The following is a 14,236-nucleotide window of genomic DNA, read 5'->3' as shown; positions in this document are numbered from 1 at the left end:
GGCGCGAGGGCCCGCGCAGCTCGGAGCCCCGCCCCTCCCAGGCCGGTGCACCGCCTCTCGGCGCAGAGCACTGAGGACACGCCCCGCCCCCTTCCCGTCCGGCCAATGGGCGCCCGGGCCGCGCACTGTGTGTCCCCGCCTCCGCCGGGGAAACTTGGAGCTGGAGAAAAGTTTGTACAGAGGCTGGAAGGGCGTGAGCTGAGCTCGGAACCCTGTAGCCAAGAGGAAAAAGATGAAAGGTCCCAGGTCAGAGCCTCAGGCCGAGTGGACCTCAAGCCGCCCCCAGGGCGCCGGAAGCAGCCTCAGTGGCAGCCGCCAGCCCCGATAGCCGCCGGTGCTGCCCTGGGCTTCCGAGGGGGGGGCGACCTGATTCCGGGAGTGAGGCTCCGCGCCACCTGCGCGCGCGGCCCCCACATCTGACTGCTGTCCGCCCGGGAACGGGACCTGCGGGCTCCGAAAAGTTTGGTCCCGTCTTTGAAGGAACGAGGGAAAAAAGAAGCAGAAGAGGAAAGAAAGAAAGAAATCCAAGATCAGACTTCACTGACCCACCCGCTACCCTTCTGGTTCTCCCAAGTTTTTTGAAAGCTGGCCATTCCGACCCCAGTTCCGGAAAATTGGCAGCCGCGGAGACCCGGCTCTGAGAAGGCAAAGACTTGGCAGGCTCCACACTGAGCTGGGCGAGACTTAGGGCAGGTTGGAGGCTTATCCTGGACATCTGAGTGTTGACCCTGGGGGCTTACGCGGCTGCCACCGCCGCGGCAACCACAGGTGAGATGAGGCTTTGAGGGCAGCGGGCGGAGAGCGATGGGCGGGCGCTCCTCGAGCGGAGCCCGGGAGGAGCGAGCGCGCTTTCCAAATTGCCTTCCGTAACTTGTTTTCGGTGAGGATTTTATTGACTCAGAATCTGTCGGGAATAAGAGCGAACCACTCGCTTTTCCCTTGAGATAGGCCTTGTTCATCTTGGCAGTGGAGTAAGTTGGGCTGGAGGGGGCAGGGAGGAGGAGAGAATGGAAGTATCAACTAGCAAATATTAATGACAGCAGAGTGGGGGGCTGCTGGCAGGAGGTATCCTGAGCCTGACGATTTCGGTAGCCGAAGTTGGTAAATGGCTAGATGCAGGCGGGATCCAGTTGTTGGTCTTGTCTCATCAGCATATTTCTTGGGAGCGGGTCTGACAAGTGGTAATTTCATCTCACCGCGCCTTTGTCTCTCCTACCATCCCCAGGCCCAGCTTCGAAGGCCAAGGTTGTGTACCGCGGGCCACCACCATGTCCACCCCTGGGGTCAATGCGTCCGCCTCCTCTACCCCCGACCGTCCCAACAGCCCGGTGACCATCCCGGCGGTGATGTTCATCTTCGGGGTGGTGGGCAACCTGGTGGCCATTGTGGTGCTGTGCAAGTCGCGCAAGGAGCAGAAGGAGACGACCTTTTATACGTTGGTTTGCGGACTGGCCGTCACCGACCTGCTGGGCACGTTGCTGGTAAGCCCGGTGACCATCGCCACATACATGAAGGGCCAGTGGCCCGGAGGCGAAGCGCTCTGCGAGTACAGCACCTTCATCCTGCTCTTCTTCGGCCTGTCGGGCCTCAGCATCATCTGTGCCATGAGTATTGAGCGCTACCTGGCCATCAACCACGCCTACTTCTACAGCCACTACGTGGACAAGCGGCTGGCGGGCCTCACGCTCGTCGCGGTCTATGCGTCCAACGTGCTCTTCTGCGCGCTGCCCAACATGGGCCTGGGCAGCTCGCGGCTGCAGTACCCGGACACCTGGTGTTTCATCGACTGGACCACCAACGTGACGGCGCACGCCGCCTTCTCCTACATGTACGCGGGCTTCAGCTCCTTCCTCATTCTCGCCACGGTGCTCTGCAACGTGCTCGTGTGCGGCGCGCTGCTCCGCATGCACCGCCAGTTCATGCGCCGCACCTCGCTGGGCACCGAGCAGCACCACGCGGCGGGTCCCTTGGCCGTGCCCTGGGCCCCCTGCCGGGGCAACCCGGCCGCCGCCTCCCCCGCCCTGCCCCGCCTCAGCGACTTTCGCCGCCGCCGGAGTTTCCGCCGCATCGCGGGTGCCGAGATCCAGATGGTCATCTTACTCATCGCCACCTCCCTGGTGGTGCTCATCTGCTCCATCCCTCTCGTGGTGAGTGGCCGGGAACGGGGCCCTTCTGGGCCCTTTCCTCGCATGCACCTCCCTCCTCCGTCTAACGCTTCCTCCTTGCCCTCTCCTGCCTCGGCAGTGAACTTGTCCTCCAGCTCCAGCCTGGAATCTTGACCCTCGGCTACTCAGACCAGGCCCAACCTCCTCTTCGGCCGCATCCCTCATGAGATGTAGTAGGTGATTTTCTCCTACATCCCCGAGTTGCTTTCTCCGAAAGCCTGGTTTCCTTTCTCTCCCGGGACAGCCCCTACCCCTTGCTGCCTGACATTGGCCTTGAGCCTTCCGGGAACACCTGCCACTCCTTCAGATGTGGAGGGGAAACCGCTGTAGGGTGACTTAGCCCCGTTCTCCACAGTGAACCGCAGAAGCCCGAAACTTCGGGGGTGGTGATTTCTTTGTTCTCCCCGATTCCTTAGGGGCAGCGCGGGTTTGGTGCTTTGATTTTTGTACGGATTTGTTTTTTGCTTTTGTTTTGGGTTTTGGTTTTGGTTTTTTTGCTTGCTTGTTTTGGTAGATTATGTAGAAGTTTAGAGCTAGAGAGACTGGATGTCTTTTGGTCTAATCTAATCACCCTCACTTTACATAGGGCTTGACTTGCTTAAAATAATCGAGCAGAACCACACTGTCAGGTGAGATTCCCTGCTTCTTCCCAGGCTGTGCCCTGGGAGAATATCTCCTTGCGCATGTGGGTCACCATTCCTACCCAGGCATGGCCTAGGGTCAGGTTCCTTCATTCTTTCTTGGAACCAGGAAAGCCAGGTTTCTCAGGGGGGCCTATTAAGTTCAGACTGATGTACATGGATGACTGAATTTGAATTCTCAACAACCCTGAGAGGTACAGTGTCATTCTAAAGAAAGGAAGCTTTAGAGATGGTCATCTAATTATTGCCAAGCCCAAACCCTGCAGCTTGTGATGAACCTCAGACCCACCTGACTCCAAACCCTGTTCATATAATATTACATCACGTCTCACTCCTAGAACATTTCTAATTTTGGCCTTCGTACAGTGTGTGCATTTGAGTTTTGGCACACTTCACTTTCAGGACACCGCCTTCTTAAAATTGCCCTTGGATTAACCTTGTTATAAGCAGAAAGGTGGAAAACGTACCTAGTTCTCTACTTTGCCTGTCATTAAAACGGAGTGCACCAGAAACTGCTGGGTTCACACGCATAATACTTTATCTAGAGTTTCTACTGAAAGCAACAGGTTCTGAATTCTTTTGTCTCTCAAAACACTGCATTTCTGGAAATTCTAAACTACCAACTCAAAAAGAAATGACTTCTCTGTCTTATGCTGATTGGGAGCAAGAGAAAATAAATGTAATGAGCCATTATTCCTTTCTCTTATTAATACTGTCCAGGGATATTTAATATAAAAATATTATATCTCTGGTAAAAGTGAGTGTAAATGGAAGGAACTTAGATGTGGCTGAGAGCCAGCTTACAGTAGCTTCTTGACAATTTGTATAAACAGAAATAAATATAATTGGCCAGAAGGGCCTTTAAACCATTCCAGGACCCAATATAACTTACCAAGTTAAGTCACACTTGAGCCACATAAATATATTTTACTGTCTGTAATGGCAACTCAATACAGTGAGATTTGGAAGAAACAAATCTGCTCCAGCTGGAACTCCCTTCTTTAGCTTCTGCCTCATGTTTTACAGAACAGTAAATGACAAAGTGAGTGATTGTTATGTACAGAACATCCACTTTAAGGAGCTGAGGAATTAGAGCTAGAAGTTTAGCAACGTGCACATACTTTTAAAATATGAAGGTAAGGATATGAGCTGTTGATGACTGCATAGTCACAGATGAATTGTTTTCTTGGAGCATCTAGAGATGCATTAAAAACTTCATTCATTTCATGGGCAGAAGTGGTGGACCCGACCCCTATGGTACAGGGCCATTTAGCACAAAATGTTTGAAGTTATTTGAGAAGCTAGAGGCAAGAAATTATAGGAGCTATATTTGTAGTTTGCAAAAGAGCTACATTTTAACTAACAACTACTATCCACTCTATTATATAAAGTCAGGAACGTGCAGTAGATACTAAGTAATTTTACTCTGAAAATTGGAACTGGCTCAACTAAGAAGTAATCACATAGTGATGTACTCACATGCATTTGAGTAATAAAGAATAACAGTAATAAAGAGTAACAGTAGCTTCAGTTTTTAGCCTTTAGTTCTAACTACTAACCTCTTAACTTCAGATTCAATTTAATTGTAAATTAATGATAAGCAATGAGGTCATTACACTACTCACCCACCCACAGTTTGGCTGTTACTGAAAGAGTTAAAAGGGGAATTTACCCATAACTGTCGTCTTCCTTGGTTTCCTTTCGCAACTTTCATGTATTTTCATGTTTCTCATATTGAGATTGTAATTTAAGTTTAAAGCTTCTGAACTCTGACATTTGAAGCAGTCGGACCTGTCTTCAGTTCCAAGGAAACTAATGAAGCACCTTTTTTTACTTACATCAAATCAAGTTGGTGGCTAATCCTACTTGAGGAAAATCAAATCCTTCAAAACACTTAAAATGCTTTGGAAAGGCTAATAGAGCAAATATAGTTTACTTGGAATTTCAAAAAGCTTGACATAGTATATGAGGTTAACAGTCACTTGAAAGGCAAATTTTGTCTCTTGGACACTAGGGAAGAAAAAAACTACAGTGTCTCTTAGAGGGCAGTTGATATTGAGTTTTATAGAAAAAGTGAATTTTAATTTGTTTTCCAAAACATATGTCTCACAAATAGAGCTTGGAATGGAAATTGAGAAAGCTTAGGGAATTAATCGTGGATATAAGAAACTGGGCTAGACTTGAGAAACTTTCTCAAATGAGTCATAATCAACAAATAGAGAAGGTGTAAGTACATTTGACAAGGAATATTACATGACAAGATTTGGTGGTTCCTGTCATTTTGTCTATTCTATTTAAAACCAGTCTCTGTTTTTTTTTAAACCCAGAAAAAGCTGAAGAAATGAAAGAGTCTATGCTTAAATAAAAGGGACTGAATTCTTCAGAAACATGCAAGCAAGACAGGTTTCTAAGGTCCCATGTTACATGCTATAGCTGTATTAACATCTGGTGCCCAATTTTTGCAGTTACTAATGTTAAGATAACAATTAAAATCAAATCTTTTGCCGCAGGACTAAACAGCTAGACTGTAAGATTTTTGGAAAGGCATTTTCCCCCATGCATAGGCAAGCCGAGGCATATTAATAGCTTACTTGTTTCTTTCATTTTCTTTCTTCTTACTCTGAAGTAACAAGTATTCATCTCTGTTAGGGGTAGAATGGCCAATTTGATTCATCTTCTGCCTTGGACAGGTAAAACAGATGGTTAGGAAAATAGCTTCCTGTGAGTGTTTATTTGACTGTTTACTAATAAACCAGTTGTCTTGATCAAGGAAGATTTATTATAGCAGAGGAAGCTGTAAATAGTTACACTTTTGTTTACTGTAGGCAAACTGAAGTAGATTCACAGAACAACTGATGGGATTTCAGATGAGTACAAATCACATTTAAAGGTGTAAGAGTAATGCCATAAATTTGAGTGCCATTACAGCAGAACCTGAAGGATTTAATTAGTTTTTCAAATAAATTTGGCTAAGTTAAAAATGGCAGTTCCTGGGGTGCCTGGGTGACTCAGTCTGTTAAGCCTTGGACTCTTGATTTCTGCCCAGATCATGAACCCAGGGACGTGGGATCAATCCCTGCTTGGGGGCTCCATGCTGAGCATGGACTCGCTCTGCCCCTCCTCTGCGTGAGTGTTCTCTCCTCTCTCTCTCTCTCTCTCTCTCTCTCTTTCTCTCTCTAAAAAAATTAGCAGTTCCTGAAAGCAGTGTTTTAGTCATAACCATGGAATTGGTAGAAACTTGAAGACTGCAGAGTAGCACATAAAAGGGATTCCCACGTACAGCATCTCATCTGAGTCTTGAAAGCTCTAGGAAGAACCCAGGGCTGGCCAGTATTTTCATTCTGCTCCTCAGTTTTCTCACCTGCAGTTGAGGAATTTATATCCTTCTGCAACTTGCTGGGGGGAGTCCCAGTCTAACAGACTGTCACCACGCTTGGCTGACCTGTCAAGCCTTGGTTTTATGGAACATCTACTAACAAGATTTTTTTCTCCCCAGAGATGAAGTGATTCTTGTAATCTCCTATTAGAATATTGAAAATTAGAGTTAAAAAAAAAAACTTTAGAAATAAATGTTCAATGTAGAGACTGACCTGTAGTGATTAAATAATTTGCCTGTAGTAAATGGTGACCCAGAAGGAGGGAGAACTCTCTTACATCACCACACTCAAGAACTCTTTCCACTATCCTTTACTTAAAGATTTTTTTTTTGTCACTAAAAAAAAAGTGGTAAAAATTTCTAGTAACAGCTGTGTCAATTTTGGATTCTTCACAGGGCAGTTAGATAACCGAGCACACACAGATAATTCCTTCTATATTCTTGGAACAGAACACATAGCACACACAAATTCAGCTGTAGGACCGTGTCGTTTATTGGAAAACATTTGTACTTTGACAGTCAATTACTAAATCGGTCTTATCAAAATTTCAACATTCTTTTTCAATTAGACATTCCCTGCCAACAGGTTTTTCTCACATAGGAAGTAAATGTCTTTTGACACCAAAGCTACCTCTGAGCTGTGGTTTTGGAATTATTCACACATTCCACAGTAGCCGAAATACCATGTATGGGTTACCAAAAAAGCAAGGGCAGCAGATATTTATGTTACGTGCTAGGCATTGAATGAAGCACTCTCATAATTTGTACATTAATTAGAAGGAGCAGAGCCAGGATTTGAAGAGAGGTTTGTTTCATTCCAAAGCTTGTGCATGGACTTCTACAACATACAGCCTCCCTTACAGCTCTCCTATCATCACACCTTTTGAATTTATCATATTATCTCCAAGTTCTGTTCCAATGCTCCCGAATCCTAATTTGTAGTCATCCTCTCAAGAAGCTTAGAATATTGTAACATATGCCAATATTCTAAGCTCCTTGATTCACTTTTAAAATTGCAAGAGAGTATATATGTTGTTTGCGTTGAATGAACTTTTTAAGCTGTCTTTTTCCCCTGACACAGAGATTCTGTTTTATCAGCAGCACACTCTTCCAACACTGAAAACTGCCTGAACATGTGTATTTCTGAAGCATATTAAGGACAGGAATTCCAGAAAAGTGCTTTCACCGCCCACCCCACATGACATTGGAGTACTGCTGTGGATATTCCCATATTCATCTGGACTTTCCCCTGCTATGGGGAGAGCAAACCAAGTAGCCTTTAAAGTGAGGCAGAGACAGGGGCGCCTGGGTGGCTCAGTCGGTTAAGCGTCCCACTTTGGCTCAGGTCATGATCTCATGGTTTGCGAGCTCGAGCCCCATGTGGGGTTTTGTGCAGACAGCTCAGAGATTGGAGCCTGCTTCAGATTCTGTGTCTCCCCCTCTCTCTGTCCCTCCCATGCTCATGCTCTGTCTCTCAACAATAAATAAATGTTAAAAAAAATTTTTTTAAGTGAGACAGAGATCGCTAAACTTTTTCAAACATTACAGAGTACATGGAGATTTTGTTCATTTTGTCTTTTTCTCTGCCCCAGGGCAGTCTCCAATGCGAACATGCTATGAAGGAAAACTAATGTGTCTTCATTTTTTTTTAATAATTTGAGAATGTTTTTATCTGAAGTTTTAAATGTTGCTTTTCATTCTCCTCTTTATTGCTACCTTGTGAGCTCCCCTTTGCTGAAATGACATTAAATAACCAGGCTTAGTGGCTTGTATTAATTGTAAGCCTGTCCCCCCTCCATGGAACTCTAAAATAGGGCTTCCTTCATTCCCTTGAATGCTAGTCAAAATCACTCAAAACTGTGGAGGAAGTGAGACACGGAGTGATGTGATCTTTCCTTGCTTCTCATCACCTTTGATTATGAAATCTCATTAATTTTTTTTACAACACTCTAGCTTTTCTGAAAGGTCACAAAAATTTTAAAATAAAATGCTAAGTCCTAATACATTCCAGTAAATAGATACAAATTTCATTCCTTTTATATCCATTTCAACTGTTCAAAAATGTTCCTCCTTTCAGTACTAACCGTGTTTCCTTTGAGGTGGGAGAGGCAACCAGCAACAAGAGATTTCAATGTTAAAAATCTCAAAAATGCAAAGTCCAGACTTTACCAAGATTCTGTTCTGAAAGAGGGTCTTAGAGATGGCTAAGCAAACCGCTTCTTAGGGAGAACCTGTGGACCAAAAACTTCCAGGTGGAGCAACACCGCCACCTAGAGGCTGTAAGTCTCCAGTCCTCACAGACCCTGTCTCAGTTTTGTTTTGTTTTTTTTTTTTCTAAAGACTATGTACAGGGAAGGCCTGATACTAACACATTTTAGTCCCATGTTTCTTTTACTCTTGGGAACATAGTATGTGATGTGAGTAAAATACAGACCTCATACGTTTTACCAATGATTCCATTGTCAGGAAATAATTCTTAAGCAGAAAGCCAGCCAACCTGGTAGAACAGAAAAAGGGACATGGAAGTCACCAGAAGACCTGGGGCCCACACCAGAATGAGCCACCAACAAGGTGGCTTGATAAGTTCCTCAAAACCTTCAGGTCTCAGTAACATTTCATCTGAGAAAAGGCCCGTAGACCTGAGGGCATCTCTCAGTGCCCAAATACAGCTATGGCAAGAAGAAACCAAAGTGCTTTGTGTCACTAGTTTTTAGAAAATGGAAAATCAATCATGCTTTGTCTTGATAATATCATTTATCCAAGCACAGTTTCTAAAGGTATTTTAAGTCATCATATACTTCTGTTTATTCTAGTTCAGTTTTTATTTAGCTGTCTGCCAGAGATCAAGGTATTAATTTCATGCTAGTTAGAGCCATTTGACCATTTTATTTTATTCTGTGAGATTTACAGGACAATAACCTGATTCAAAACATTTAGGGCCAGATGTGTTTTAGAATTCAGAATTTCTTGGCTTTTAGAATTTTAGTAATAGGTAATATTACATATTAACCATATGTAATATTCCCATCAAAATTGGGACAATACCTCCAAAGCAAAACCCAGGAATACTTATACTAAGTAGAATAAACAAACTATAAATAGCCTCACAGTCTAGTTCGGTTCCGGTTTTACTGCCGAAATAACTTTAGGTCAGGTTTTGCAATCAAAAACAAAACAAAACAAATGAATAACAACAAAGGAACAGCAACTGAAAACCAATAATTTATTAACAAGGGACTATAGACCTGTATAGATCACAGTCTGAATTCCAGCTAAGGAAGAAATAGAAATACAGCTACATCTCACTAATCTAGGCTCATCTAGAGATAAGTTTCTCATGAATTGAGTTTTACAGATTAATGCACTTATTTCCTTAAACATTTTAAACTTATTTTATCCAAATTGTTATAAATCTTTCTAAACTATCCCTTCTTTCATGGTGATTCATAGACCATGAATATTAATTATTATACTGTATAATAAAGTAGCAGTATCCTCGAGTCTTGTTAAAGTTCGATATTTGCCCCTAAATGGCTCCAGCTCTGCTTTTGTGGGTTCTTTCTCCTTTTTATGGTTTTTGTGCATCCTCCTTGGCTGAGACTTGCCTCTTACTTCTCCCTTATGAAAATAATTACTAAAGGCAAGTAATAATTATTAAGTAATTACTAAAGATAGAGATCATGTACCTTTTTTTAAGTTTATTTATTTATTTTGAGAGAGCAGGAGCACAAGCAGGGGAGGGGCAGAGAGAGAGAATCCCAAGCAGGCTCCATGCTGTCATTGCAGAGCCTGATGCAGAGTTCCAACTCATGAACCATAAGATCTTGACCTGAGCTGAAACCAAGAGTTGACGATTAACCGACTGAACCACCCAGGCACCCCAAGACAGAGATCACTTTTAAAGCCCCTTTTTCTATGAGGTGAGTTTTTTACATACAAGATCCTATTGGAGGGGTGTCTGAGTGGCTCAGTCCGTTGAGCATCCAACTCTTGATTTCGGCTCAGGTCATGGTCTCACTGTCCTGAGACTCAGCCCCAAGTTGGGCTCTGTGCTGGGTATGGAGCCTGCTTAAGATTCTCTCTCTTCATCTCCCTCTGCCCCTGCCCTGTTCTGTCTCTCAAAAAGAAAAAACAAAAACAAAATCACACCTCCTAGTGGAATTAGAAGATTTAGACAATAATAACAGTAATACTCCAAGAATAAATATAAGAGTGTACATTTAGCAAGTGCTTTCTCCTCTAAGGAATAAAATATAGTCTTCCTTAAGTTTGCATAAATTCATACTCTCTTCATTGAATCGTTTGAAATTCCCAGAAGTCACTTACAATGACTTTACACAGGGAATGACCTCTATTTGAAATGTTATGTCCTTCCTTCTAAATTTAGCAAATTCCCACTCACCCATCAAAAACTCCCTGCAAGATACCTCTTCTGCAGGAGGCATCCACTGATGCCCTCCCCTCCAGATCTGGATTAGTTGTGCCCCCATATATACCTCTCCCATTTAATTTAATCACCCTGCAGTCAGAGTTGATCTTCCTTCCTATGTTCTGTGCTGTAGGTTACTCTCTGCCTTCAAGAAGTTTGTGGTATTCAGTGGTGCCTGGGTGGCTCAGTTAGTTAAGCCTCTGACTTCAGCTCAGGTCATGATCTTGTGGTTTGTGGGTTCGAGCCCCACATCGTGATCTGTGCTGACAGCTCAGAGCTTGGAGCCTGCTTCCGATTCTGTCCCTGTCTCTCTCTCTCAAAAATAGAATAAAAACATTTAAGAAAATTCGTGGTATTCTAAATGCAGCTTTTTGTGGCCAGACTTATCACAATGCCTAATACACAGTAAGTACTTACTATTAAATGATTAAATGCATGAAAAAATGAAAGTAATTATAGGAAGAGCAAAATTTTTGAACCGCCAAAAATAAGACCCCAAAATAGCAAACAGGTTGTTAGGGTCTCCTTCTGGGCTGGCAGATGTGCCCTTTGCCTCAAATAGCTCAAAGAGCAGTAGAATGAATTGTCTTCCCCACTGGTCTGTGCAGAGTGTGCTTTCAGCACTTGGCTTCTTTACTGGCTCTAATGCTCTATAGACACAAAGGAGGGATTGATTCTGACTGGAGTTTCAGGATGGATTCACCAAGTGGCAGTCATTGAGCCAAACTACAGTTTGCAAGCAGCAGGGGGCCACTGAATGTTTAGGGATTGAGCAGCACAATCAGATCTACTTTCTAGAAGCAATCCTCTCGTGGCAGTTTGGAGGCTGGATTGGAGAGGACAGAAACTACAGGTGGGAAAGCTACTTTGGTGGCTGATGCAATAATCCAGGTGAGGAATTCAGTGAAAGGGCAAAGATTGGAAGAGGTTTTTGAGGGAAGAGTCGTTAACACTAGATGATTCTTATAACTGGGGAACAGACTCCATAGAAAAAATAGAAACTATTCACCGGTCATTCTGGATGACAGGAGATTCAGGCATTGGTTTAAAAGTTTCCAGTATATTCTTACTGGACTCTATAATTAAAGGGATCTCTGGGCTTTTCTGTGATGATTGGTTAGTTGACTTAAAAAATGAATTTCATTTAAATATATAAAAAAAAACAACTGGAATAAGGGAAATCAGTGGCTATCTGGAGGGAAAAAGATACCTCATTAGAATCACAAAAACTTAAAAGCACTCACAAAAATGAATAAAATGTTTCCCAAAGAAACTTCATGCTTCTGTCTGTCGCCTGTACATACATTGCATTTTTGTATACCATCTTTGATCTAAGGAAGATATTCATAGGATAGTTACAAAAATTTTAAAGTTACACTAACTCAAAACAAACGTAATTGCACAATCGCTGGTTTTCCTGAGGCTTATCATGTAAGTTGCTCTTTCTTGGCAGTTATTAACAGAAAATAAGGCACCTAGCTAATGTTACTAGGTTAGACATTGCGGGTAAATATTTCCCTAGTTGATTAATGGTAAAATCTAAATGTGGGCGTCTCGTTTATGCAGGTACGGGTGTTCATCAACCAGTTATATCAGCCACGTTTGGTGCCAGAAATCAGCAAAAACCCAGATTTGCAGGCCATCCGAATTGCTGCTGTGAACCCCATCCTGGACCCCTGGATATATATCCTTCTGCGGAAGACCGTGCTCAGCAAAGCAATCGAGAAGATTAAATGCCTCTTCTGCCGCATCGGCGGGTCCCGCAGAGACCGTTCCGGACAGCACTGCTCAGACAGCAGAAGGACATCTTCCGCCATGTCTGCTCACTCTCGCTCCTTCCTCTCGCGAGAGCTGAAGGAGATCAGCAGCACATCTCAGACCCTCCTTTACATGCCGGACCTCAGTGAAAATGGTCTTGGAGGCAGGAATCTGCTTCCGGGTGTACCCGGCATGGGCCTGGCCCAAACAGACACCACCTCACTGAGGACTTTGCGAATATCGGAGACTTCGGACTCCTCCCAGGGGCAGGATTCAGAGAGTGTTTTACTGGTGGACGAGGTCAGTGGGAGTAGCAGGTCTGGCCCTGCCCCAAAGGGGAACTCTCTGCAAGTCACATTTCCCAATGAAACGCTGAACTTATCAGAAAAATGTATATAGTAGCTACAGAAAGAAACACAGCACTAGTTCTGGAAGAACATAAAAATCCTGTGCAATAGACACATAAATGAAGTGTTTAGCTGTGCTCAGAAGGGCTGTTCGGGCCCTTCAACTCACATTAAAGAACATTTGGGCTTTTTAGCACTTTTCAAGCAATCAAGGTGATTCCTACAGGACCCGATGTCTGAAGCACATTGGTTGTCACTTCACTAGGACACAGGATTTCTATCACCACTTGATGGCTGGCAAGATCTACCCTCAGTTTTTCTACTTGATAGGAGGATGGCATAAGTTTTGCTATTTTCATAACACCCAGAGCTTTATACCCGGCATACAGCAGAAGGCCAGGTACAGAAGGGCTCTATTCCAATAAACTATGAGGACTATCTTATGACTTAAGTGTTTCACTAAAGCATGAAATGTGAATTTTATTGTTGTAAATATGATTTAAGGTATTTAAAGTATTTTCTTCTCTGTGAGAAGGTTTATTGTTAATACAAGGTATAATGAAATTATGGTAATTCCTCTCTTCCCAGTATAACCAGCTCAAGTTGCAGAAGTTATGCATTTTTTTTCATAAACAAGTTCAGGCCAAGGTGTTGAAAATCACAGTGAGACTCAGAGCTATTTAAAAAAGATACAAATTTTTAAAAGAAAGAGTTTAGGATTATAAAAGGAGTCAAGCAAAATGCTATTTTAAGACATGAATATTAGCCCAAAATGTTAAAGTTCTTTCCAAGCTAATACATGGTGAAAATTTTTAGTGATGCTACATGTATTTATCCAGAAAATGGTGATTTCAGGAGAGGCTAACCTGCTGGTAAATATTTTCTATTTTTGTCCCCTCTGATACTTTTTAAAATATAAAATTTTTAAAGTCTCACTAAATAACCCATAATTGAAGTGTATAATATAAAAGAAGTCCAAGCAACTTGTTTCCCTCTTAAAGTGTTCATAGTTTTACTTTCCTAAGGAATGATCTAGAGTATCCTTTAAAATTTAAGAGGAAGGCAGATCGTACCATGAAGGCCTTTATTTTGAGATGTGGAAGGATCACAGATTTTGTGAGTTCAACAACATAAGGGGTACAGAAGTTGGACACATGAGGGTGCCCTTCTAGTGGTTTTGTGAATTACCCAGTGATGCTGTACACATTTGAAGGACCTTTCTCAAGGAAATACTAAGCATGTTTTGTTGCTTAAAAGTGTTTTTGTGAATCGCTTGGTTATAACTAAATTCTGAGCCTGATAGTGATGTGGTTTTGAGAAGCGGTTGTACCAACTGAAATTATTTTGGAGATTATAATAAATAAATACACTCAGTCTGAGTTCCATATCATCAGTTTTGGAAAACTTGTGTGATTATTGTTTGTTTAGGGTGATCGTCTATGTCCTTTTAAATTGGAATAAATTGTTTTATTTTGAAGTAATGTCAAATTTAGAAAAAAAGTTGCAACAGTGCAAAGCCT

At 43.0% G+C, this 14,236-nt stretch overlaps 1 protein-coding gene across 1 annotated transcript; it reads left to right on the top strand.

Moving 5' to 3' along the window:
- Positions 1-680: 680 nt before the first annotated feature.
- On the top strand, positions 681-13,795 carry PTGER4 (prostaglandin E receptor 4). The gene is made up of 3 exons (XM_049648731.1): positions 681-768; positions 1,226-2,147; positions 12,178-13,795. The coding sequence occupies exons 2-3, from the start codon at positions 1,269-1,271 to the stop codon at positions 12,766-12,768; spliced, it is 1,470 nt and encodes a 489-aa protein (XP_049504688.1). The 5' UTR covers positions 681-768; positions 1,226-1,268; the 3' UTR covers positions 12,769-13,795.
- Positions 13,796-14,236: the final 441 nt, after the last annotated feature.

Source organism: Panthera uncia (assembly GCF_023721935.1).
Source record: "Panthera uncia isolate 11264 chromosome A1 unlocalized genomic scaffold, Puncia_PCG_1.0 HiC_scaffold_17, whole genome shotgun sequence".
Lineage (NCBI taxonomy): Eukaryota > Metazoa > Chordata > Mammalia > Carnivora > Felidae > Panthera > Panthera uncia.
Note: the sequence above shows the minus strand (reverse complement) of the source record. Positions and strands in the feature narration are given on the sequence as shown.